The 27,236-nt window shown below is 38.9% G+C and overlaps 1 protein-coding gene across 11 annotated transcripts in view; it reads left to right on the top strand.

Moving 5' to 3' along the window:
• The window catches only part of SULF1 (sulfatase 1), a 138,318-nt gene that overhangs the window by 52,762 nt on the left and 58,320 nt on the right, over positions 1–27,236 (top strand). For 8 of the 11 annotated variants that reach the window (XM_071737742.1, XM_071737751.1, XM_071737741.1 and 5 more), the window contains 3 exons: positions 19,295–19,457; positions 19,780–20,014; positions 25,530–25,769. In XM_071737742.1, the coding sequence (XP_071593843.1) occupies positions 19,843–20,014; positions 25,530–25,769 (412 nt within the window). In that variant the 5' untranslated portion in view covers positions 19,295–19,457; positions 19,780–19,842. Of the gene's footprint in view, positions 1–18,706; positions 18,918–19,294; positions 19,458–19,779; positions 20,015–25,529; positions 25,770–27,236 lie in introns of those variants that run through there. The other 3 variants (XM_071737745.1, XM_071737746.1, XM_071737750.1) reach the window with 3 other exon arrangements.

The raw sequence follows: 27,236 nt of genomic DNA on the forward strand, positions 1-27,236 counted from the left end.
TGAGAATATCCACGTTCTAAAGTCAAGCTCAGATGTTCAGTCACTTCAGCCATTTGAACAAACCCTTTGTGTAACGTTTCAAGTCACTGTTAACAAAGTCCATTTTCTCTACAAAAATGCTCCCAGTTAATTCTTGAATTTACTTTGCTGGGCCAACATCACTGAACATCTGAACACCCAAGGAGTAGGTACAGTAGTAGGACAGTCCAATAAAAACACATTACTATATTTACCTTAAGTAAATTAACTTTTTAGGAGGGCCTGCATTAGCAGGGTGTTCAAGTAGCTTAAGCCCATTACGTGATGCAAAGCTGCAGCAGCAATGCCAATGATAAATGATACCTTGCCAGCACACGGTGAGAAGGTCTTCATGTTGTCTGAGAGAGGAAACAACTCTTCTTCCTATCTCCTCCTTCTCTCCTTCTGTCCTATCAAAATGAATACAAGAACAGCTCCTCACCAAGCCAGCTACATGTGTAGGGAACTCTCTCACAGGAGGGACATACCAGCTCATGTCTTAGTAAGGAGGGCTACAGAGCTGGGAAGGGGTGAAATTTCAGCTTCACATGGTTCTGTGGCTTCTTAGATGGGTCCCCACCCTTACAAGTGGGAGATTAGTTTGTCGTGAAGAGAAACATAGAATTACAAACTTGTGATTCTATCCAAATGAAAAACATGCTGCAGGAACATATAGCTGGCTTGGCTCAGTACATAGGAGTGTTACCTCCTACTCTCTATCTTTAAAAGAGGCACTAGGGAGATGGATTAAATGATCAAATCAAATCAACTAACTAATTACATTAAAGCAGTAAGATGGATAAAAGTATTGTGTTTGCTTTACAATACTGAGAAGGCAAATTCCCTGCACAGCTTCACATATAAAGCAGGAAAGACTCTTATTTAATGGGACTTGGCTATAGGAGTCTTGCAAAGGATCAGAGCCAGAAATATCAGTCAGAAAGAAGTGATACTTCAGACAAGTGGATCAGTATTCCATAATAGTTCTGCCAAATTGTTAATTTATTTTAATGTTTTCTTAAGCACTGAATGATACTTTGTTTTAATAGAGGTAACCTGCTCAGTCTAGCAGGCTACATGACACTGAAGTCATGTTTTGGTTAGCATCAAGATTCCTACACGCCTTAAATCACTTCATTGTACAAATGTACAAGAGCCAAAAAAAAAAAAAAAAAAAAAAGCTCAGAATTTATGTTGTTTGGTCATCCATTCTCCAGTGAAACTGGAAACAGATGAGTGTGGTGAGTGCAATGCCATGTCATCAGAACTCTGTCTTCCTGAGGTCTGAAAAAAACAAATTTCTAGCATTGCCAACTCTTTCCTTTACCAGACATACCTCTTTGGTTTATTTGGTATCATGTGATTATATGAAAACATATCTCACTTGGAAATAAAAAAATTCTTCTTTAGGATTAGCAAAAAAAAAAAAAAATTAAAAATGCATAACCATAAAGGATATGAAGCCAGAAGATAAGTAACAAGAATACAGCATTTATTTTTTTTCAAATATCATTATTTTAAAAACAGCTTCTTCATTTATCTTGAGCTTTTTATGCATGCCCTTTTTATTTAATGCATGTTCTTAGCAAGGGTAGAATCCCTTCATGTTTCGGTTGTTCTGATTTTTTCTGTTCAGTAACTTGAACATCTCTGTCATTTTCAACTGCACAGATCACCTTCTTTCTTTAATGCTCCTGCAAGCATTAAAGTAAGAAAGAGTGTTGCCAATACCTTCAGAACAGAGCTTAACAAAATATCTTTTGAGAAATTTAAGCAGTCCTTCAGACTGTTTCAGACCGGATCTATTGTGCAGCATGGTTAAATCATTGTTATTCTTTTATTCCCTCTGTATAAATATAATGGCAGTATAGAAATCTTTTTGATGTCTAGGATAGTGTATGGCATCACAGGAAGACTAAGGAGGTCTTCTAAGCTGATTAAATAAAACCAACAAGAGTCACAGGAGGGAAGGGAGGAGGGAAAACACTTGCTCGCCTGATCTGAAATGTTTGCAAAAGCTTCAGCAATTCTCCACCAGTTTAGGACTGAGGTTTCCCTGGTGGACTGATGACCTTTGATGTGATAATTGCTGGTTTTCCTGAAACTCAAAAAGAGATTGTGTATAGCAGGGTTAGAAGAAAAAGGGATAAATGTTAATGAAGCGTTGGATTTTCATTCAAAAACAGCAGGAGCCAGGCAGTTAAATGTGCCTTTTCATCCCACGAAGCAGGAGAAACTAAGTTCCCTATATTTGCCACATTACTTACATACTTTAATCTCTGAGAAGTTTTACAGTGTTGTATACCTCTATGGGTGAGAGCTTATTCTGTTGTTGAAGAGAATATGAAGAGAATATTAATTCTATTAGACTTTCCTTCTTTTCAACTTGTCATATAGAATTTAATTTTAAAAGTTATTTTAAGTATTACTAGGTTTTACCTTCAATGTAATATATATATATATGTAAGGGTATTAATTTTCCAGTGGGGTGGCCTTAGAACTTTTATTCTTCGGGACAGACTGAATAAGATGCCAGAGGACAGAAAAATGTTAGTTTTTTGGTTTGTTTGGGGATTTTTTGCTGTGATGCACATCAAAGTTTCTGCCCGTTATCTGAATCCAAGTGGACCCTATGTTACTACTTTTCAGCACACAATTCACCACTATCTGCTTGATCAGAGAATAAAAACAGGTAAATCTGCTGCAGTTACTATGCAGTTCACTTGCTCTCTCACAAGCTGAGTGAAAAGAAAAATGCAGAGCAAAACATAGACAACAAGCCTATTGCTTAGCACAAAACCTTTTCCTTCCTTTTGGTCACAGAGACACACGGGTTTTATTTACCTGATGACGTTACCTTCTCCTGGAGTCGTTGCTTTAGTTAGTAGGTGAAAAGTTACTTAGAGTTTGCCAAAAGGCTTTCCATATCCAGTCAGATGTTAATTTGCATGTCTGTCATGGCATGGAAAAGATTAAGTATTGGCCTTTCTTCTAGCTTGTCAACTGCATTGTACTGCTATCTTGAAGTATTTTAAAGCCAAATAAAATTGAGATTTTCAAACTGATTAGGTGGTGTGACTGCAAAGGCATTTTTGTCTTCAAGAAATGCCTTTGTTATAGCAGCCATCATATCTGACCTGCTCCCTAGGTCAATAAAAATGAAGGGCTCTTGGTCTGCTGCAGAAGGAACTCATTGTGGTCCCACAACCGGGCTTGCGTTCATGTGCTTACACTTCCTGCCAACCTAGCAACATGCAGGTTCTCCTCAACTGATTAATATAGCACCAAATGAGACATTCTGGAAAACATCCTTCTAAAGCTGACTGAAATGGGAGGTTAAATATCAAAGAGCGAACACAAAGAAAGAGAATGATCAAACAACGAGACTATTTTGTGATTTCCATGGGTCATTTTGCTCATGATTAAGTAAGGAAAAACCTGCTGAGATGAAGAGTAAGCAATTACACGTTGAGGAAACTCTCATACTTATTGCCTTACCAGCAGTATTCATAGACTGAGAGACCCTCCACAGGGTGATCACTTGCTAATTCCTTGTAGCCAACAGCTTTGATGTGCTTACATTATGTCATTTTCTTGGAGGAATGCATAACCACTGAGCATCAGAGCAAAACTGCAGAATTCAGGGGACGTTTGTAAATAAAGAAGGCTTTACTCCTGCCCCTCTTCAGCTCTTCAACATCCATTCCTAGAAGACATGTTAAGAATAATGTGTTAATCATAACCACTGGTTATTGAAAGTTTCTTAATAATTCCCAGAAGTAATAGGGAGATAATTTGTTGCCAGCACAGCTAAGAAGAGCAGTAATAGTTGTCTGTGGGAGTAGAGAAATATTTGATTACTAGTCTGTAAAATTTTTACTAAAGTTTCAGTGTGTTACGTGCATAGAAAAGAATTAGGAAAATTATTTTTTAACAAATATTTTCACCAGAAGAATAGTTCCTGGTTCCTCCCATCTCCAGTATGAATTCCTTTCTGGTCAGGAACGTCACTTGTATCCTGACAGTGATTCTAAGCTGCTTTCCTGCTGCTGGGGCAGGGACAAGGTGTTTGAGCAAAAATTAGTTTCAGATGTCAATTGATACTGTCAGCTAAAAAACAATTTTAGTAATAGTGGATAAAACATCTTACCTGTGTCTGTGTCAGTAATGAACCAAAATGTTAAGAGATGGTGAGTACTGCTCAAGTGCCAGCAAGTACTGTTTCTCATTGTGAGGTTGTTTGTTTTGTTGTTTTGTTTTTTGTAGTTGTTGATGCTTTTTTGGTGGCTTTTGTTTGTTTGTTTATTTGTTTTGGGGTTATTTGTTTGGGTTTTTTGATTTTTTTTTTGTTTAGTTTTGTTGGTTGGTTGTTTTTTTGTCGGTTTTTGGTGGTTTGTGGTTTTTTTCTTTTTTTTTTTTTTTTTTTTTCCGAGAGAATGTAGTCTATGGACCTGTGATCAAAGTATGAAAATAATAACAATAGCCTGACCATGGGATCAGCAATTTCATCTACTGACATGACTGTGTTAATTTACAGTTGTTCAAGATTTGCTGCACTTGCTGCACTGGATGACACGCTTGGTTAGCAGATGATAAATCTGCCATGAGAGTCAACAGCACAGCAGCAAGTAATATGCCATTGCTTAGTCCCCACTGGTATTGTCATTACCAAAACTTGAATGCCCTGCAAATGATGCAATTTAAATGCCCTCTGTCTCCAAAGAGAGAAAAAGCATGGTGTCGAGGAGCATTTAAATACAGAATATATCTGGTGGCTGTGTATTTATACATGGCAGAGAACCATAACACAGACGAGGACTTGAACATCAACCTGTCTGAAAATTTTGTATTACTAAATAAGTAAATATCACTATATTTTTTCCAGTTCCTTTACTTAGCTCCTAAGTTAACCTCCATCATACATTAATGAAAAAACCCAATTTGTCTTATGTTCCTACAGTATAGAGCAGTAAATGAAACCTTTGAACATTAGCACAAGTATGGCATTGGTGATTTATCATGTATCTTAATAATTTCTGAGTAATGTGTGATCAATTTGCAAGTAAAGATATGAATTAAGTGCAAGACTGTCTTAGCTCAAATGCAAGGCTGATGAATGGAAACAAGTCAGGAATGCATCTTCAAGAATGACCATTAAGGATCCAAGCTCATGATCCAGTCTAGCTTGACATGTCATCACCCATAATAAATTACAAAATTATGTTAGTTTTGGAAAGTCCTTCTGGCATAACAGTCCACAGTAGTAATATCATTGAGTTTTAAGGGAGGCCTTCTACTTATTACTGTTGTCAGCTAATATTGTAGGGATGTATGATCTCCACTATTTCTTTCATTAGAGGTAGAGCAGTCCAGAGGATGGCAGCTTAGCTTTCAAGGATTCAGATTTTTTCATTTCACATTGCAATGAAAACAAAAGCCCTCTAGTGTTCTTCCTTTTTCTTTCCACAATATGAAATTGTAATGAAATTTATTTTCAGATTTAAGTTAAAGTTTTCCACCTGAGTCTTGAGTCTGTGAGCTGATCCTTCTGTGTTTCAGCTTCAATGTTATTTCACTGATACCAGTGCTAATCAATTATCTAATTCTTTGCAGAGTGAACCAAGGAACTTACATGAAAGGTGTTATGTAGGAAAACGTGCCAAATACTGAAAGTGTTGTATCAAACATACAGTTTACAGAGAATAACACATTAAAAATTTGTCCACAAGTCCTAGTCAACAGAGTATTTCCATGACATATTGCAGAAGGAGTAGTTTTTCAGTCATGAGCCTTAGATACTAGATGCTAACTCCATCACATTGTCTAGGAGACACATGTGATTCACACCAGTCAGTCAGCTGCCTTGATTTTAAGCAATTTTGTGCTAGAAAGAAAATGTGTTAGCAAAAGCTCTTTGCTATTTGGTTACAGTTATTTGCTTCCTGAAATTGCCTTCCCACTGTGTCCTCACCTGTAAGCTAAAACCTGGATCATTTGACTGTTAGCAGTTGATCTGTGTTTTGCATAGCTTGCTGAACTGAATGTTAAACCATAGAAGATGGAAATTCATAACAGATCTCTCTTCATCATACTACTAAAGGTGATGACTTGTGACATGCTCCATTCTACTGCAATTTTTATTTGGTTTGTTGTTGTTGTTGTTGCTTACACCCTTCTCCACAGAGTAGCTGATTCTGTGGATTTATCCATAACAATTTCCTGGTGAAATGTGCTTGTCCACTGAAACTTTTGGGGCAACTTTTCTGCAGTTACAGATAATGAGGTTTGATTCTCATTCAGCTGGGTGGATACTTCTTCACTCATTTGCAACTGATGCCCATGTGTGTCATGGCCATGAAGCACTGCCAGCCCTGCCTACCCCTGCCATCCAGGGCCATCACCTCCCAACACCCCATTACAGCCCCACAGCGCTGCCTCACCTGCCTGTGTCCCACAAAACCACCTCAGCCCCCTGGGACTCCCCTCAGCTCTGCCAGGATACAGACCCAGCCTGCCATGGTCCTGTCCCCATCCCCAGGAAGGTGCCCAATGTCCAGGTCTGGGGATACCCCTCTGCCTCCCCTTGTTCCCTGCCCCTGGCCAGGGGTGGGAGAGGAGAAGCTTCCTGACCTTGCCTGGCTTCCCCCAGCTGTGGCCCACAGGACTGAAACCGTGCCTTGAAAATGTGGTTATAGGTGTTACTGGAAACACAGGAGGATTTCATTTGCAGATACTTAAAAATTACATTAGCGAGTGTAGGAAACACATGCCAGCACTCAGACATTTCATTATATCTCTTTCCCAGCTCTGTCCTGTGAAAAGCTGAATATGTAACTCAATATTGTATTAAAGGCCTAGCACTGGGAGAGAAAAACATGCAAGGAAATGTGTGAGACTTTCACAAATAGTTGCAGTGTTAAGATAAATGTCTCTGGCCAGAGGTCAACAAGAGATAATGGAAACATAACCTGGTGCCAGTATGATACTTTAACCATGATGCATTTTTGATTTCAGATTCTTTCTGGTTATACCTTGAAATGTTTGGTATATTTTTGTCCAAATTTTGACATGTCTATAAGCTAATCATTCTTTACCACCTAGGGAAAAGGTATGTTTCTAGGAGCTTTTAGTAAAATGGAAAAAGAAGAAGGTGGGGTAACCTGAGCAGGTGACGAGTGGTGGGTTATGCTATGTGCTATATGGGTGCTGTCATTCCCACCCTGCAGGGCTGGGGAGGGGACTTAGGGTATGTCACCTGCCTGACACCACTCTACTTTTAAAGGAGATGCTAATGAGAGCTAGGAATTTTATAAAAGCACATTATAAAAGTGAGTAAAACAACAGAGAGAGGAACATTTGCAGGATATCCTCCTTTCTGTAGCTTAAAGCTTTTGCACTTCCTTTCTGTTTATAACTGAGCATTTTCAGTCTGGCAGTCTTTTTTCTTATTAACCTTCAGTGTTGAGTTCTTTTGCCATGAAGGCAAATGTTTGAGTACAATGCAGGGGGAGATTATACCATGAACTTCCTCATGGAATTCAACCACTGAATTGGTCAGAATCTCTCTGTCCAAGAGATGTTTGCTCATCACTGTAAGGCATGAAAAGCACCTCTAATGTTGAAGGAAAGTTTTTTTGGAGGCTCTGCTAGTCTAAGAAATCTGTGAATCAGTCACAAAGAGCATATATTATTAAGAGCTTATGATCAGAGCTGCCTACATGAGTATTACATCTTCCCTTACTATGGGAAGATTCTTCGGGAACAAATTCAAGTTAATAAATTCATTCCTACTGTAGAAAAGCTCTGGGAAATGCATTAAACATTGTCTTGTTAAAAGATCATAATGATATGTTCAAGAATAATCTGCGTCTTAATAGATTTTAAGGTATTAAGAAATGAAAAGGATTTGCAAAATTTTAAATATGCAGGGCTGGTTACAATTAGCCTTTTTTTCCAGGAGACATTTCCTATGAAGCTGCTTTTTTGTGGTTATAAACCTTCTGTCAAAATTCTTAAATTAAATCTAGAAACGAACACATTACGCAAATGCAATGCCATTGTAAATACAGGCTTTGGAAGACTATTATTATTCACTGTCTGCAGCCCTGTGTTTAGAGTTTTGCAGTCTTCTAAGAAATGAATAAGCAGCCTAAATGAATGATATTTTCAGGAACAATTGGAACTTGTTGACAGCTCTAAAAATTTGAAATTCCATATTTTAAAGCAATAACTGTTTCATGTAGTGAGACAGAGGATGTAGCATTTAAACTGCCTGCATTTCGACTTTAAAATCAGCCATATGGGACAGAAAAGGTCCCTCTGGAAAAATACTCGTTTAACTCCTGATAAATTACTCATTTTTGCTTGTTTATTTTAAAGGATAACATACACAGAAATGTATTCATGGCAGATGAATTAGCTCCTATATTATGAGTGTGCAGTGTGGTCAGTGTGAAACATTTACACCACCCAGCTCATCAGAAACCAGTCAGATCATTTGTTTCATTCCAGATGTGCTCTACATTTACATGGGGCCAGGGACAGAGGGGATTTTGAAACTCTCTTTTCTCATATATAAAGTTGACCTTCTTTTCCAAATCCTGACTACTTTAATCACTCTGTTTTATTGACACAATAAACCCCCAAATTTTATCTGAATAAGTTTTAATTTCTGCTGGAATAATTAGAAACACTGAAAAATAATTAGAAGCATTCTCCCTAGTTCAAATTACTTTGGTCAGCCTTTAACTATAGCAAAACCAGATTTTTTCATGGCACTATTCATTTCTGGTCCTGAGAATAACACAAAAAGTTCAGAAATATTCAGAAATAGGAAAATTGTGGGTTTGGTCAAGCCAACTATTTGCAAATCTTCACTGATTCATTCATTTCACAAGTGAAGCACTCTGTGAAGTTTTTGTTTCATGTTGTTCAGCTCAGTTCTCCCTCTTTAAACAATAGCAATGCCTCTTTAAACAGATACTAAGATGTATTTGAGTCATCACTCATTAGCATCTGACAGTTCTGGATCCTTAATCTGGGAAAGACTTCAGTAAACTGGAGTGATTTAGCAGAGGGGCACCAAGATGGTTGGAGTTGGAGTCCTTGCCCTGTGTGAAGAGGCTGTGGGAGCTGGGTTGTTCAGCATGGAGCAGGTTTGATCTGACAGCATCCCTCTAGACCATCCCTTTCAGGAAGGTCACTGAGAAGACAGAGCCCTGGTCCTGATGGCAGGGGGAAAGAGCCAGTAGGCATAAATTTTAAAAAAGGATGTTCAGGCTGGATGTATGGAAAAACAAAATTTTACCCTCAGGACAGTCAAGCAGTGGAACAGGGCCCCAGAGCATTTGGGCAGTGTCCATCCTTGAGGGTTTTCAAGGCTTGACTTGGTAAAGCCCTCAGCAGCCTGGTCTGACCTCACAGCTGAGCCTGCTAAGGACAAAGAAGTGAATTCTCTATATGTTGGTCTAAACATTCCTGAATCGGGTCATTGACACAGTTTATGAGACACCTTTCATGTAAGAACAGCTCATCTACATTTAGGAAAAAACATTCAGTAAAGCAAGCATTGATGGTTTCCCCACAATAATCACTGTAAACTGGGTTTCTTTTCAAATTCCTTCCTACAAAAGTGAAGAAAAGCACTACAGTTCTATCCCATGCCTTTCTATCTCTGTTACCTGGGAGTGATTTCACATATGTCCTGGTCCTTGTCATTCCTGATCCATTCAGTATTATTCAGAAGCTTCTATCTAATGATTACCAATTTCCATTGCTGTCTTCCCCCTCTGTGTGTAATACATGGTCACATGCTGGGACATAAGGCTGACTGCCTCCTTCACTACTGCTAGAGAAAATAATTCAGTATGTGCTGTCAGGCATCTGAGTACCTTTTCAGCTCATGAGCAGTTCCAATTAACTATCTATAAGGATATGATATACATATAATGTATAAATATTATACAAAATCATGTCTCTTCATTGTTAAATAGGAACTTTGCGTAATATGAAGTGCATTGGAAATAAAAAGTGTGTGCTTGAATGTATTCAGCCTTGGCTTCTGTGCTTTAAAATTGCTCTCTCACCTACAGAAGCCAGGACTGTGAAATTGAAAGTAGCTGTATGTGCACTTGAAAGAGGCAGAAAGTCTTTCCGCAGGCATTTTCACTTAGAAAATGAAGGTGCATTTATATGTGGTACCCTTTCAAAATGTTTTCAGAGATCAAGTTATTCGCAGAATAATTTCAACAAGTCATTCTTGAGTCTGTTAGATCTCAGACTGAAGATTATTTTCAAACAGCTCCTTGAGAATGGATTTCCAGGACTCGGGCTGAAAGAATTTATATTCCTCAGACAGATAAGCTGTATATGGTATATTCTGTCCTTGTACAAGGATGCGTGACTCTAATTTCAGGGTTTTTTGATAGGAATAGTAATTTTCAGATTAAATTTACTATTCAGATGCGTTGTACATTTTGGCCTTTCCTCATGTGCCAGTGATGATTAGCTTCTTTTGAAATATTCAGCAAAGATCTTAAAGCATCCTTGCACCAGAGATTTACTGAAGAGCCTGCAGGAGGCTGGCTTAAGGAGGCGAAGAATCCTGTTGACTCCAGCATAAATGTTTCTCTTGTGCAGCAGAGCACATGTATCAGGGTCTAAGCTTGAACACCTTTTTGCAGTAAACTCCATCAATTGTATTCTTTGCTCATACACGCTGCCGTTCCTCTGCAAACTCTTTCCACCTAGTAGGAGATGACCATGTGGAGATGACTTTCTGAATTTCCCCACGATGGGTCAGTCACAGGTCAGCCCCGGAATCGCCAGCGGGCATGTGCAGGTGTGTGCTTGAGAGGGGACTGAGGGACAGCGAGGTGATGGGAGGTGAGGGGATGGGAAGGATTACTGTCAGAGCAGGCACAAGTCCCTTGCATTCCTGGGCTGGGGCTGTACCTTGTGCCCTGCAGGTAACACAGCAGCAGGGAGACCAGAGGCCTCCTGATTACAAAGATGATTAAAATTAAGATCGACAGCAAGAGTTATGTGATTCTCAGCAGTGCCTCACCTTCCTCACTGACTGCTCTTTATGGAAAAGGATATGAAGCATCTGGATTTTGTAAGAGATTGTTTTGTTTAGTCTGACTGGCTGTTTACTGTTCCTAGTAGGCTGATTTCTCTATAGCACAGGTTTGTCAGGGAGCAACTTATTTAAAAGCATAAAAGCTCCTTGGTTTGTCAAGGAGCTTTTATATGTATATTAATAAAGGTAAAATTTAGACTATAGCAGGGCTGCCAAAGCTTCTTGACAAAGAGAAGCAACCCGGTAAGGAAGATCCTGTTTGAAAAATGGTACTCAGAGCCTGATCCATTGGGTCTCTTTTAGTAGTCCTATTAAATTCTGTTTTAACGTATGAAGAGTAAAATTCATCTGAACATAATGGGACCATTAAAAGAAAAAAAATTAAAAAATAAATTATTAGGCTTTGTCTCCAGACCTGGAAGTGAAAGAGAATGTCAGCAGCTACCACATGTATTCTGCAGTGAAACTCCATGCCCATAAGCACACTCACTGTGCATGTAAGCACACAGATAACTGATGCTACAAATACATTCACTTTTTTTTTCACTGAAGTATAATAGAGAAAATGTTTTCAAAAGCACTTGTGGGAACTTCCTGGTTCTCCTGGTTAGCCAGGGGATGGCATCTATCTAATTCACGTGGTGTTTCTGAGCAGTCAGTCCATCTATGTTATAGCTAAAAGTTCATCTGAGATTCTCTCCTAGGAGTGTAGGTGCTGCTATCTGTTTACATACTTACACTTATTTAGATTTATACTGCCAGTTTCTCAGATTTCAGTCTTTGCATAGACCCCTGTGGTCTCTATGAGCTTCTGCTGCTTCCCCTGTGCAGTCAGCAAGGAGAGTGGCCAGGGCCAGCCCTGCATTAGGCTCAGCTTCCACCCAGGACCACACACACACGATGGCAGAACCTCTCCTAACCTCCTCCTATGATATTGCAGGGATGTACATGAGGAAATGGGCATGTTCTCTGTGTTCTTCTAGGTAGGTAGGACCATAGATATTCTGTGCTAAAGATGCTGCGCTCATATTCAAGTTAATCATGTCCATTTATTTGGTAAAACAAACTGTCTTAGAAATAAATAAAAAAATCTCTCAATTAGAGTTGCAAACCTTTGAGGGGAAGTAAACGTATTTAGGAAGGAAGCTTCTTCAATAAAGAGTTTTCTAACTAAAGGAGATATGAAAAGCTATGCTCTTGCACAGTTTCTAAAGCTGGTGGACTTAAATAGGAACTTAAAGAAATGTGCAAACTGTGTTGCTGTTGTTCACCTCTGTGATATGATCTTCCAAATCAAGACTACTTACTGGATCACTGAATCATGAGTGTGTTATTGTATGCTGTGTTTTTGTAATGTGATATAGCAAAGATATGTGCTTTTAAAATGGAATTTTACTTTAAAGTCCTTCATGCACAGAGGTTACTCTTTATATTTGCAAAATACTTGGAAGTCTTTTAGAAATTATGTTACCTGGTAGCTAGAAAGACATTTTCTTTAAAGTTAAAAAAAAAAAATTAATCTAGTATCAGAGCCTGTTTGGAGCTTGGGGCACATCTAATTATCTTTTTCAGTCTTAATTATTTAGCAAGTGCTAATAAACTGCATGTATCATGACACTCACGTTTAATAAGCATATAAATTTAATTGATTTTTTTCCCCTCTCTTTGAAGACCGGCAGATATGGAATTCAATCACAAGGCAGTGGCATTATAACTTCCAATATAACATCAGGTTTTAATAAGCCTCCTGTTTGCTGCACACATGTGCTTAAGACTGCCTGGAAACCAAATCAGTAGAGAAAAGGGATTACTTAAGATTACTTTGAAATGTGCATTGTTTGAAATGGCCTCTGGTGACCAGCTTTCATGAATGGCTGATTTTACTTGTGGGGCACGTCATCTGGCTCAATTATAACAGCCTCTTTTGTATGACAAGTGCACTTCGTGGCTGTGTTGAAATATGAAATTCTAAAAGAAAGTAAATCAGATGCAGAGAAATAAATTATTAGAAGTATATTATTAGAAGTTTGTAAGTTAAGAGCAGGCATCTCTCCTTAATGAAGAATAGGCAGGGGTCTTCTTTTAAAAATTTCGCAGATTTGAAGTTGATATAAAAATATTTTTTATATTTTAGATATGTCTTCTTTAATGTTTTTTTCAACTGTATTAACAGCATTAAAATTGAAGACATATTTTCCTTTTCTCAAAGGCAGAGCATTCCTTCTACTTTTACTTGTTTTTTAAAATGCTATTGGAGTTTGTTGTTTTACTCTATGACATATGAAGTGCTGGAAAATTTTACTTACTAAGAATATCCCTTAACCTGTACCAAGTTATAAAAGTGGGTTAGCAAATGTGCATTATACTTGCAAGTCACTGCAGGTTTTTTCCTTTCCTGTCTGTAACTGTTTGCAAAATTACAATGTAAAAACGTAATACAAGGTTATGAATCTCCCTGCCTGCGATTACTTTAAATTATAGTTACTTTAAATTAATCTAGCCTGAGGCACTGATGATACATCACTATAATACCCAGATTACATTTTGGTGCTGAGCAGACAACTGATTGATTAGGAAAGCGTGTTGGAAATCCAATAGGTAATGATTAGATTAGACCCAGATAGGAACAACATTCTTTGTGTTCACTGTAAATCCTATACTTGACAACTAAGATTAGGGGATTAACCTTTAGGAAGAGATGGTAGGTCCTACTTTTTCCTGACTTCTCCTGTACTGTATATGTGTTTCCCAGGGCTGCAGGCTCAATATTCCCACAGGAAACTGACCCACAGATTTACACTGTCATGCCTGGTAGTTTGAGATTGCAGTGTTTGCCTTTTAAATACAAGATAGAAATGTAAGATGTGAGAAGAACATCAACATTACTAAACTTAAGAGTCATCTGTCAACAGCTTTTTCCACTTAAGTGCTTCACTATATTAGTGAAACTGAGAGTTGTTATTGTTGTTGTAGGGTGTTAACAATCCTCTAGTCGTCAAGGCAATATGATTTAGTGAGAGATTTAAGACTTCTGAACCTCTAGGTTGTTTTGGTGCAGATGAACATCTCTCCTCTCTGACCTTTAATTGTGTAATTTCAATCTGTCTGCACAATCTTCATGCAGTTACTAATCTCATGAAATTGCTAATTTTCTTAAGCCTCTAACCACACACCTGCTATGATTCAGACTATGTGAGAATTTGAGACATCCATCCATAAACATTGAAGGTTCACAGAAGCTGTATATTTGTGTTAAAGAGAAAACCCCTTTCACCTTGGAGTTTCCATGAATGCAAAACATTTCTGAGTACAGCAGTGTTGCTAGGCAGAGACATTTCACTTTAAAGCAAAGAACTGAAAATGGTAGATGTAAACAACCAAATCTGACCTTCATAGGAGCACTGTTTGGTGAAGACACCTCCAGGTAACACGATGCCACTGACAGCAGCTTCTGGCACTACAGGCAAACTGGCAGGTTTTTGAAATGGTGTTGACCAGATACCTACCAGTGTGACCAACTTGCAAGGTCACATTGGACATGGTAAAGCATTGTCAATAGCAAAATACCTACTCTGCCTTTTATGAATTATGAAAATTCTTGTTGTTCTTTGCCTTTCTATTTTTCTACTTATGTAGAGTCTGATTTTAAGGAAACAGAGAACACTGGGGTCAATCTTGTGAAAAACATACATCAAAGTTAAAACTGTGAAGACAGTAATTCATAGGTAAAATACATAGGAAGATAATGCTTCTTCACTTGGAGTGGAGAAGAAGAATTAAATTTCTTGTGGTGACTGGAATCTGAGGTTTTGTTTGCTTGAATGTCTTCATCCATTTACTTCTCAGAGAAACCCATAAGAAGAAATTACCCAAGATGATCTTTTGTACAAAGGAAATGAAGCAACTTATCACTTGCAATGACAAGGCCTTCTGCTTCTTTTATGTGCTTTTGATAGATTTTTGTGCAAGTTACTAGCACTTGTCAGCAAATCTGAAAAATGTTCTAAGTAGCAAAATGTTAGTTTTTAGACTTTATCATTATTATAAGCAATTATGTCAATTTTTGGAGGCAGGCGAATCTGAAGTACAGTGAAATAATAAGTAGGATACTGGACAGTAATGAAGAAAAAAACAGTTAAACACAAAATCAGGTGGTTGATTACTTCATTAGGAGTTTTTTGATTTAGGATCCCCCTGGTACCTTACATTCTCAATTATGGGCGCACTTACTGCTAATATCAGAGGAACAGAAACTGGTATTTTGGTTCTCAAGCTCCACAGTCACAGTCATAGAATCATAGAAGCATCAAACTTGGAACGGACCTCTAAAGATCATCTAGTCCAAGACCTCTGCTGAAGCAGGATCACACAGGATTGCATCCAGGCAGGTTGTAAATATCTCCAGAGAAGGAAACTCCACAACCTCTCTGGGCAGCCTGTTCCAGTGCTTTGTCACCCTCAAAGTAAAGAAGTTTTTCCTCATATTCAGCTGGAAGTTCCTGTATTCCAGCCCTTATTATTACTAGTGCTAATATTAGTGCTCTTTCCTTTCCTAGCCAAAGTTGACCCATTTTTGTTTCTAAGGAAAGTCCACTAGAACAGCAGGCCTTAAATTTGGATAATGTGGATAATTTGGATAATGTGATGTCATCAATGTTCATGCACAAAAAACCCACCAATGCTGTGGTGCAGAGCATACAAACTCATCTGCCCTTTGTTACCACTTGGTCATGAACTGCTGCTGCAGAGCATTGCATAGCCCGTGGTGTTTGGGACAGCCATACATCCAGTGTCCTTCCTTGTTGTCCCCACGTTTGATTTCAGTTTTACAGAGAAAGAAATCTGTTCATGTAAGACAGATTCCCCGCACAAGGGTGTGTGGAAGCCACATTTCTAGAATATAAAATTTGAAGAACATCTTTAAAGCTTACAATTGAATATTTTTCTGAACAGTCAGATTCATAAACAAAAGGTATGAATCCGGGCAGATTTTAATTGGCCAAGCACAAACTTCCAATTGAAGTGAGTGTCATAAAAAATGTGGACATGAAAACAAAGGGGATTTTCAAATGGGAAATGTTCTTTTGTGAAAACAGGTTGTCTCTTGTTGTTTTGCAAATAAAGCACTTTCAGCCAACGTACTGAAAGATCTTAAACATTTCTTGACCAAAATGCATGCCTATTAGTAGTTTCAAAAGACAAAATAGTAACTTTTGCTTTTTTTCCAAGTCACTGGAAGACATTATCTTAAGAGGCCTAGAGATGGTGTCCTAGTTTTTATGCCTCAACACATGAAGTGGCATTGTAGCCCATCTTTGCAATGCCCTGATAATGTAATTCAAGTTTCATGGGTAATTACTTTGCCATGCCAACGAGTCCTTGAACTGCCTGTTATAGTACTAGCAGAATAGAATCAACTAAAGATCCAAGTTTTCTGATTTTACCTTATGAGGGATGAGTATAAATTATGAATTTGTGCTCCTATGATGAAAAAAAAGAAAAGAAAAAAATTTTACTGAAAAAAATTACATCTAGATGGGAAAAATAGTTTATTTTCATTTCTCTGGTTTCACTTATTTATGACTGTGTTTCAGTTGTTATAGGTATGTTCTATAACAAAGTGGAATTTAAATTTTTAAAATAGCATACATAGGAGTTATGTTCAACTTGTTTACTTAGCTAGAGAAAATTATTTTACGGTACCATCTTGATTTCTGAGGACTGCATTAAAAATTTATTTTACTTCCCCATGTGAATTGAAAAGGTCCCTTTTAGAATTTCTCCTATTTTTATCTGTTTCTCAAGAAAATTACAGTGTCTGTAGAGGCACTTGTAGGCTACCAGCCATTATCCAACACAAACATTGCATCTTTGTCTTCCTTATCAAGCTCGTATTTTTAGTTTTCTTTACTTCATTTCCTGCTAGAACTCAGAAACAGGCTGTAAATGGACACACTGCCAAATATCAGTTTTTAATAAATATTTGTAGCATACAAAACTGTTAGTTATGAGCAACAAAAGGTGGCATTACTGTGCTCTTGTGCAAGAACCATTCAACAAAACTTGGCTCATTAATTTTACACAGGTACATATTCTCCTTTATCCATTGAGGGGAAAAATTAAGGTTAGAAAATAAATCTTCAGTGCACTTTTTCCTAAACAAGAATTGCCTAAGGTGGTCCTAACTTGCGAAAGCAAAAGGATCTGTTAAAAACCAGTACAGTCCAAAGAGGGTGAAATGAAGAATACTTGTTAATATTGATTTGAGTTAGTGTAAATTTTATTAGCACTGAAGTCTAATCATCAGGAACTTGCAGTTTCATACTGTGGGGGTTTATTCAAACATATTGGTGCCAATGTTTGCTCAGTGCAGTCAGGATGACTGTGCTTTCTGGGTCAACATTGTCTGAAAAAGTTTGCTGTACAGTACAACTGAGGTAAGAAACTAAACATTGAGTCTCACTTCACGTAGTCTTTCATGCTTTGTGAAGTGAGTCAAGGTTTTGCTATTTAAAGATCAGACATGTAGAGAAATTGTGTTTCTGCTTCTGCACCAAGAGCATGTGGTGTCTGGTGTCTGTCAGAAGAAAGCTGACTTCTCTGGTAACCCCCTTCTTCAGGGCTTTTGTCAGCTTTTATGTGTCTTAGAATGAATATATGGAAATTGAATTTTTTCAGAAGTCAGACCAGACTAATTACAGACTTCCAGTCTACTTATCTACATGTTGTGTAATCACTGAGATGGTGTTTAATGTTAAATCCCTATCCCATGTATTGGCTTTGCAGTGCTCTAACGTTAGTTGGAGGCTGGACTGTTTGTTGATGCAGAGACAATGAAAGGCAGGATTTCTCTGCAACAGACACTTGGATTTTCCTTTTAAAGACATTCACACTCTTCTGGTGTAATTACAGCCTGCCAAAGTGAGGAGCATGAAACTGTTTAGCTTGTGAAGCTTAAAATAAAAGGTGTATGTGAAAACAAGAACAGGATCATTTTCAAGCAGTCCAGCACCAAGCCCCATCCCCTCCCTCTCCCGTGGCTTCTTCCCCTGAAATTTAGAAAACCTTCCTATGAATGCATTTTTAGGTGAGTGATGAGGCCCTTTTTCTCTTCTGTGTTGTTTTCACTGAATTATTTCTGCTTATTAATCTGTTTGTAGTTAATGTTGCATATCTGAATATTGAAGTCTCAGGTGTGGATCATGCTCCAGTCTAATTATACCATGTGCATCCCAGTTCCCATGCAGGCTTCCCCTTGGGCAGACCTCTTGAAATTTCTGGGGCTCGAGTGGGTTTGTAGTGTGGTGGGGGTTTTTTTGTTTTTTTTTTTTTAATTGACTGATGTCACTGTGCATTCTCCATAGTCCCAAAATAAAAACAGGGAATGTATGTGACAGGTCAGTTCCCTAAAAGGAGCAGGCATGACTCCGATGTTCCTTTCCCACCCTCTTCCTTTTTACCCCCAAATATCCCCTCCCTTCCCTTGTGTAACAGGACAGTTCTGCAGGGCTTCAGTCAGTAATGCCAAAAATGTCAGAGTGTAAGTGGCTGCCCATTCCTCTGCGGGCCAATCAGTCGTTTGCAGTCACAGGTTTAAATCTGCTGCAGCAAAGCCAAGCCTCTGTGCTTGCATCAGGTCTTACAAAAGCGAGGCTGTTTGACTGACAGGCACAGAGAGGGGGTTCTGATAACATCCTGAGCTGAGTCTGGAAGCGGAGTATCGGGGACAAGGCTGTGCCAGAGGTACTGTGCATTATGGATGAGGCACTCAGGTCCAGCGTTGATTGATAGAGAGCCAGTTACGCTTTCACAATGCTGGGTAAGATCATCTGGACTGTCACTCAATATGGGCTTTCTTCTTAGTAGGAAGATGACTTTTCACATAGAGATCCAGTGCAGATTTCAAATGACAGCCATGCTTTGCCCTCTGCTTTGGAAGGGTTTAGGCATTCATGCCGGTGAGTTAACCTAAAACAGCTTTATCCTTGCCAGGTGTCATATGCTGGAATTAACTCTTATTCTCTGAATCTCAGGCTGACTATAATTGCTGGGAAAGCACTTGCATTTGATGACATAACATATTTGTCCTTTATCCCTACCAGCCAAGATGCCATCTACCAGCTGCATAGCTATGGTATTAAATTAAGGAGGTGAGCTGAAAGGGATGCAATTTTTTTTTTCACTCTTTCCTTTCAGGACAGAGAAAGAAGCTGTAACAAACAGTTCTGGAGACTTTGAAGCACAGCCACAGTGCTGAGGTCTTTGACTGACAAGCCTTCCACTTTCTTCTTCTTACAAGGCTCCTCCTACAGATGTTCTGAACACGTCTGCATCCCAGCAATTTTTTTACTGCGCCCAGGTACGGAATGTAAGGAACAAGCTGCATAAGAAGAAGCGTGGGGTGTAGGAGAAGGAGGACTGTGAGGAGTATACCAGAAGTCATGCCTTTTCAAAATGCAGGCAGTAACATGACTTCAAGCAAAAATTATTTGAGAAAGTGTAGTTGCAGAATGACCGAGTTTATTCTTAGAAACCCAGAGAATAAAGCTCTTATTCAACAATATGGCATATAATCACGTTAAATGGTATGTGTCAGCCTTGAATTCCCTCGGTGTCATCCTTTCACTGTGTGGCTGGGGCTTTATTTATTGCTTGAAGAGAATTTCTTTTCCTCCATACAGGTCTTGAAAACTAGAGCCCAGGCACTTCTGGATCAGACTTTTCCGTGAAATACTGGAACTACTATGGAGTCTTCTCGGTTTGCACTCATCCTGGCAGTGCTTAGTACTGAATTGCTAACAAGTCACTGTTCCACCATCAAATCCCCGAGGTTCAGAGGACGTGTGCAGCAGGAGAGAAAAAATATCAGACCAAATATCATCCTTGTACTCACAGATGATCAAGATGTGGAGCTGGGTAAGAAATAATTGTTCTTTGCTACCTAATTTTGTCATGTGTCTTTCAGTAATTTCTGCTAAGCAGAAGGTTCTGGTCCTGGAACAATATCAAAATGTGGGATGAGTTTGTAAAATGAGTTGACAAATGTTATTTAATAGCATTCCTCACATTTAATTACAGACTTTAGGAAATGTATGATTATCAAAATCCACCATGGAAAGCTTTAATCACCACAGTAAAAGCATTAAATAGAACATGCAAGGACCTACAGGTAAAAAACTTGCATCAAAAGCCCTTTTTCGATTTGTGACTTTCTGTGGCATTTAAAAATTGGAGTTTTATGAGCTTAACCTTTCCTTCAGTGCTATATAGGTGAGTATCTGTATTCTCCACCTATTTGTCACATGCATGTATGTCATCTGCCATGTTTATGCACACAAACTGCTCTGCTTTCAGAACATAAGCTTATTATTTATATGAATTATTACAGTGCTTAAAACCCATCTGCTTTAAAACTATGCTTTATGTATAGAAATAGGATAGTTTTGCTTTCACAAGTGTACTAAATATCTGGACATTACAGCCAGGAGTGATTTTCACATATTTTTCCCAGGGTGGAAAAAGTTAAAACACTTGGATGATGTTCCAGGAGGCCTTTGAATGTTTTCCATTAAGCAAGTTAGAAAGATACTAATGGTAGTTACGCATATAACTGATTTTTTGGTTCACTGCCCAAAGTGAAAAATCAAGGAGAGAAAGAGGATCATTTTAGGTTACCCCCAAGCAAATATTTTAGTTTTGGGGGTGGGAGAGTGAGATCAAAAAGGTGAAAAAATGGCAAATCAGTTTGAAATGAAATCTTGCATTCTTAGTCCTTTTTAATGGAATACATGTTTTTAATAAAAGTATAGTGAATTTCTGAACAAAGTACCATAAGACATTGAAAAATCGAAATGCTCCCTTCCAGAAAATTTATAACAAAATGGTTTATTTGTTCTTGAATTCCATACTTTCAGCCAGAAAGTTGTAGACAAGAAGTGATCTAGATCTAAAAGCAATTCTTTTGTTGCTAGCATTTTAGTGTTTTTCATGTTGCAATAATAATATACAGTCCTTCAGGGTTGCGAGAACATAATTAATAAACAAACTATTTCATGACTGAGTACTTTTATGTAGCAAAGTTCCAAGACCAGGCCTTTAGATCTGAGTACATCATATCTTTTTTATTTCTCACTCTTTGGAATCTCTGCTCTGTTTAGTTGTGCTGCATAATGTATGGTGGTTCTCGGCTCTATGTTCATCCTGAAAATACAGCTTTTACAATAGGAATGTGTTTCATCTTGGTAGAGTTGCTCTGAAAATTTTGTTAAAGGGGTCAAGTCATATCTTCCTTTTTGTGGTCTCTGAAAGAGCTCACTTTGTCCAGGGCACTGGGGAAAAGTAAGTGGGTAGACCTACCCCTGGACGTTACCAACCTGCTGTCTGCAAGAGGGTCTGCAAGTGGTGAAAGAGCAAGATGGATGTGGAAAACCACTTTGTTCATGTTGTGGACCTCCTCTCTTTGAAAGCTGCTCTGGATGTTTGCAGAGCACTCTGGCTCCTCTTAGCAAGCAGCTGAGCAATAGCCTGGATGTGTATTCATTCCCACTGTACTGAGTGAAGACACAGGTTTCCCCTTTTCATAGATCATTTCACAGGAAACAGGATTCAGCCCCAAGACTTACTGTACTGGGTTATTCACACTTCTACTAATAAATCATTCTGCTTATCTGAAAAGTACAGCCATACTGTTTTCCATGTGTGAATTATCCCCTCACCCATCAGTGATTCCTGAGAAAAATCTGAAGTTTCCCAAAGGTCAATGGGAAGTAACACTTTCTGCCATAAAAAGAAAAAAACTTAAGCATTGCTATCCAAAAATCACAAGACTGAAATTCTCTTAGTATAGATCATTTGCTATTGTCTTTCCAGCACAAACACTTCTAAAAGCTCTTTTAAATGAATGCTTGAACATAAAAGCACATAAGGTATGTTATAGGCTTCAGTCAGGAAGAATTTGTCTCCACAGCATGTATAAGCACTGAACCAAAATATTCAGCTGCCTGAGTGCAAATGATATACAGCAAAGTTATCCAAAGGAAAATTTGCAAGAGGCAGGGAGTTTGCATTTAGTTAGAGCTCAAAGCACAGGATTATGTGCATCTTCTATTGATCTGCACCATCCCTCTTGAGTTTTGCATTCTGAATGCAAAGAAGCTGCAGCAGGGCTGCTGTCTCATTCAGTTTACCAGACAAAACCCACAAATTGCTTCATGACTCTACTCAGTTCCTTTCAATGCTGGGAGGAATAGGGCTCACAGGAAGGATATTACTGATCAGTTGGCTGATGGCAACTTAAGTGGTATAAAACAGCCTGGCCCACAGCTCTGGAAGACATTCAGCAAATACCTATGCCCAGAAAATGGGAAATGGCCAATTAAATTGTGCATCTCTGCCCTTTCCCCCACCAAGATCTCGAGGGTAGAGAAATAACTGCTTAACACTGAGGCAAATTAGCAACTTGCTTAAGGCAAAGCACCAGCTCCCAGAGCCCAGAACTGCCCAGAACTATGGACCCCCTGCAGACACCATACTGAGGAGCAGCAGACCCAGTTCCCACTGGGGTCAGGTCTGTACTCTGTTCAGGCATTAGTGCAGGCATTTACAGCTTTTTGCTCACTCTTTTTTATATTCCCCTGTCCTACAGATTCTCTGTAACTTGCACAGACAAGTATGTCAAAGCGTCCCCCAGTTATTCTGATAATGCTCACTATGAATAATATCTCACATAATGTCAGAAAGGAGTCAAAAGAGGGCAAAATCTTTCTGAGACAACTACTTTTTTCTATACCTTGTTTACAGCCTAACACACCACCAGTGCAATCCATAGAAACCATCTGCAGAGTGCTGTAGTGGGTGAAGAGATCACAGCATCATCTGGATAACTCATATCAGGCATAAATTGCTGGTTTGCTTTCCATCTTCGCTAAAACTTTCAAAGCACTAGAAAACACAAAAATGCAAATATTCTGAGATCTGGGAAAGTCCATCACCTTCCTGGGGCCTTATGTATAACCCAAATAAAAAGAAGATGGCTTTAGCCATCCCTTTATAGAGATGCCCACTTGGTTGATACACTTGGTTGAAAATCCATAGCAAATATAAGACTTGTTATGGAACCTTGGTTACCAAACATATTTCTTGATATTTAAGAATAGACTGATAGGTGACACTGAATTTCTTGCCTGACAAAACTTGCCAACTTCTTTGTCCAAAGTGGCTGCTCCCAGTTATCTGGTTCCCCTCAGGTGCTCCCCAATTGGTGATGTAGAGCACGAGTATCCTGCTGTCAGACAGTTCCTGAGTACATGTGCCCTGAAGACTGTGGGCCAGATGGTAAAAAGCACAAGCTGTGAGGAAAGCTGGAGACAGCAAAGGCTTATAACTTATATCAGCAAGTTCTATCTCCTACTTGTGTTTTGTTTTCCAAATGAGGAAGTCTCACCTGCTTTGAAGTGCCTATTCCAGAATTTCCAGAGGGGCTAAATCTATTATCAGTGTCAGCAAGTGCATACCTGGAGGAAAAACTTGCTCATAAACAGCAGGTTTGCAAAAGCAGAGGGCTGACCAAGCAGAGGAATGAGGAAGCTCTCTAACAGCCACTCATTTATAATGCAGAGAGGCATCAAAGTGCACATCAGCTCTGCTGCTCTTACTGTGCATTGGTGTACCTGAACAATGCACTTTCCATCTGAGGATCTACCAGCTTCTTACAGCTGAGATGTGGCATTTCAAAAACAAGAGATGTATGGGAAAAACAAAAAAAAACCAACCAACCAACCAACCAACCAAACAAACAAAAACTAGAAAGGAAAAAGAAAATGCCAGCCTGGGGTCTTTAGATAAACTCATGTAGAATGAGGATGATCTCTCATTTGACTTCTACTCAGACAACTCAGTGAAATTCTCCCACTCATAAAAATAAAGACCTTGTGCATTCAGGGGCCTCTCCCACTTCTCTGTATCTCTAAACACGTGGGTTTTGTCTGGATTGATTTCAAGAAAGCATGAATGCAGATGCTCTGCATTTAGAAAAGAGGAACTGTGAAAAAAGAAGAGTCAAAAGTTATGGTGACATATTCAGGGTATTAAAGGTACCTGTAAGACTCAGGCTTTGGCACTGCACCAGGAAATGCTGAAAAACTAACTGCCTTTTTGGGTTTTTTATCAAACAGTTTTGATGCAAAAGATTACACATTTTGTGCTGTCTCCTTAGCACAAAAGCAAAACAGAGCATGCTTAACTTTAATTAGTAAATTAATTCATAAGATTTTACTGCTTATACCTGAAGTTGAGCCACCTTGGCAGTTTTGTGGTTTTACACCCATGCCTTTTATGGTTTAAAAAAATTATTATTATTATTATTATCATTTGATGTTCAAGTGACCCAAACAGACCACCTAGAAAAACTCTTGTTTTATCAGTGGAATTAATGGATTTAAATTTAAGCCCACTCTGTCAGCTGTGCAAAATGAACTGTAAAACTACAGGAGAAAAAATAATAACAAAGGAAGTAGAATTTCAGAAATCTGTTTTTGCCATCAAAAGTGTGCGGATGTTGAACTTCACAAACTTGTTTCCTGGGTACATACCAACATATCCACAGTTCACCCTCACCCTTCAATCTCTGCCGTGTTGGATAAAGGAAAGAGCAAAGTTTGACAGCTGTCAGCAAATACTGACAGACCTCATCAGGATCTGCTCAGTCTTCCTGCCACCAGAAATCTGGAAGCTCTCCCTGTGTCACCTTGTTGTTCATGAAGCTGTTTTGAAGGATACAAAAAGTGCCTCTGTTCTTTAAACTGGATCTATGTGATTTTTTGAGAAAGGTACTAAGTTTTGCCAGTATTTTTTGCATACAGGTTTATCCCCTAAACTTAATTCTGGGCACAATGATGTAGTAGTAGTGGAGCCAGACATGCTGATCCTGTGTCCACAGAAACTTTGCTCTTGAAAAATTGTTACTGAGTTCTGTCTCCTCCCCCCATCTCTCACTCCCTCCTTTATCTCCTTCCTCTCTCTGATTATCTGATAAAATGGAAAGAATTGTACCAGATTCATTGGTAATTTCAGCATTTTACATATTTTAGTAGCATATTGACTAATTCCATCTGTGTAACATACTGTTTCCCTACAGCCACATTTAAAGAACTATTGGCCTATAAATCTGATGGTTTTAACATTGTATTTCTACGTTGGTCTTCACTTAACTCTGTTTTGAAATAGCTCAGTCTCTCTGCAATCTTGAAAAATATTTTTGGTGATATAAAAAGGATTTATTCTTTCCTCCTAAAAATCTTCCTACACTATAGAGTACAGACTAATATCCAGAGGTGAGCTAATCACCAGTACTTCACTTTTAATGGAATAACAGCAGCCAGTCTATTCTAGCTATATTCTGCAGGGCAGTGATGATCAATACCTCTTGTTGCAGGGTCCTTGCAAGTGATGAACAAGACCAGACGCATTATGGAGAACGGAGGAGCCTCTTTTATCAATGCATTTGTAACCACCCCGATGTGCTGCCCCTCACGTTCCTCCATGCTGACTGGAAAATATGTGCATAACCACAACATATACACCAACAATGAAAACTGCTCTTCTCCCTCCTGGCAGGCTACTCACGAGCCACGTACCTTCGCTGTGTATCTCAACAACACTGGGTATAGAACAGGTAAGAGGAAAATCAACAGTGGTTCTTTGTTTAGAGAGGTGGTGATGGACATTCAGTGACAGCTCTTGGATTTGCTGTGTAAAATGAAGGAATTATTGCCCCAGATTGTGTTTACAGAGCAGAGATTTAGAGTTATGGATAGGGAGGGCAGTACTGCCTGCTGGTCTAGATCTGCAGCTAACCACCATGTAAAGGAACTCACTTGTAATGGAGCAGCATATTTTCACGTTTGGATGTCCCAGGTGGGAAATAAGCTGTTGGGTAGTTACACCTTGTGCAAAAGAGGTGCATTTTAGTGGCACTGTGGTTCTGAACTGGCAGTTCCAGCAGTGATTATGGTCAATATTATAGCCTGCTTGTGGACAGCTGCTAACAGTTATGGAAGAAGATGTCAGGGCCAGGATAAGGACCGGTGCCAAAGACCTCACAGGAGCAAAGTGCCTGTCGTGGGAGTGAAACAAGGTGAATGGTATAATTTAAACTTTGCCATGGGGCGATATTTCATTTGCATTTTTTGAAAAGGAATAAAAACATGTCTTTAAGAAGGATTGTTCTCCTGTGCACCAACAAGATTTGATAGTTTTCTTGTAAATTCCTGGTGGCTTTCCGTAGTCAGGAGATCCCTTTCCTGTCTACAAAGAGCTCTTCTTATACCTCTCGTCTACGTTTCAGCTTGCTGTAAAACCTGATTCATTTCTGCATCACTTATCCCCTAGATTCAATCTGTAGACATGTTAGGCTCCAGCCTGACTTCCCCTTTGCAAGGTACAGGAATGGGGTGAGGTCATCAGGGTGCAATTTGTCCAGAAGTGTCATTCAACTACAAAGACTTCCCTTTACAGGACCAAGGAGGCACAGATCTCTGTGCCAACTCTGTTCCTTACAATGTAATTGGCAGCAAAGAAATTTGTCTCTGTCAGTGGCTTTAGCACAAGAAGGGATCACTTTCAAAACACGTAGCAGGCAAATGTCTCCATGCTGTCTGCTTGCCCTAATTCTTTTAATGCTGCTGTATCCAATGCCTTAAATTTATCTGCCTGTTTGCCTTCTTTTCTTTACCACACAGAGAGCTGGCTTCTTTTCCTTCTGTATTTCTCTGTCTGTAGTTCCAGAGAGCTTCTGCATCCCGCTTAGAAAGTAAAAACAGACAAATATTTAACTTCTTTGGACCTGGTGTTGGCTCTGACACGTGCTGAGTAGTACTTCAATCTATGAAAAAGGTTTCAGTGAAGTTGCCGTCTGAGTGCAGCACTGCTAAAGCTGAGTAAGGGTCAGCACAAAAGCTTTGGAGGAGAAAAAGAGGGGAGAGAAAATTGACAATCACTGATAGGAAAGTTGCTGAATTTGCCCTAAAATATAAGCTTTGCCTCATGGCTTATTTCTTAGAAACCCTTTCTTCTTGATCCATGGCTGCTTCACATGGGACCTGGCTCTCCTGTTCTTAAGGAAATTTAGTATCTTATTGAT

Source organism: Heliangelus exortis, chromosome 2, assembly GCF_036169615.1.
Source record: "Heliangelus exortis chromosome 2, bHelExo1.hap1, whole genome shotgun sequence".
Classification (NCBI taxonomy): domain Eukaryota; kingdom Metazoa; phylum Chordata; class Aves; order Apodiformes; family Trochilidae; genus Heliangelus; species Heliangelus exortis.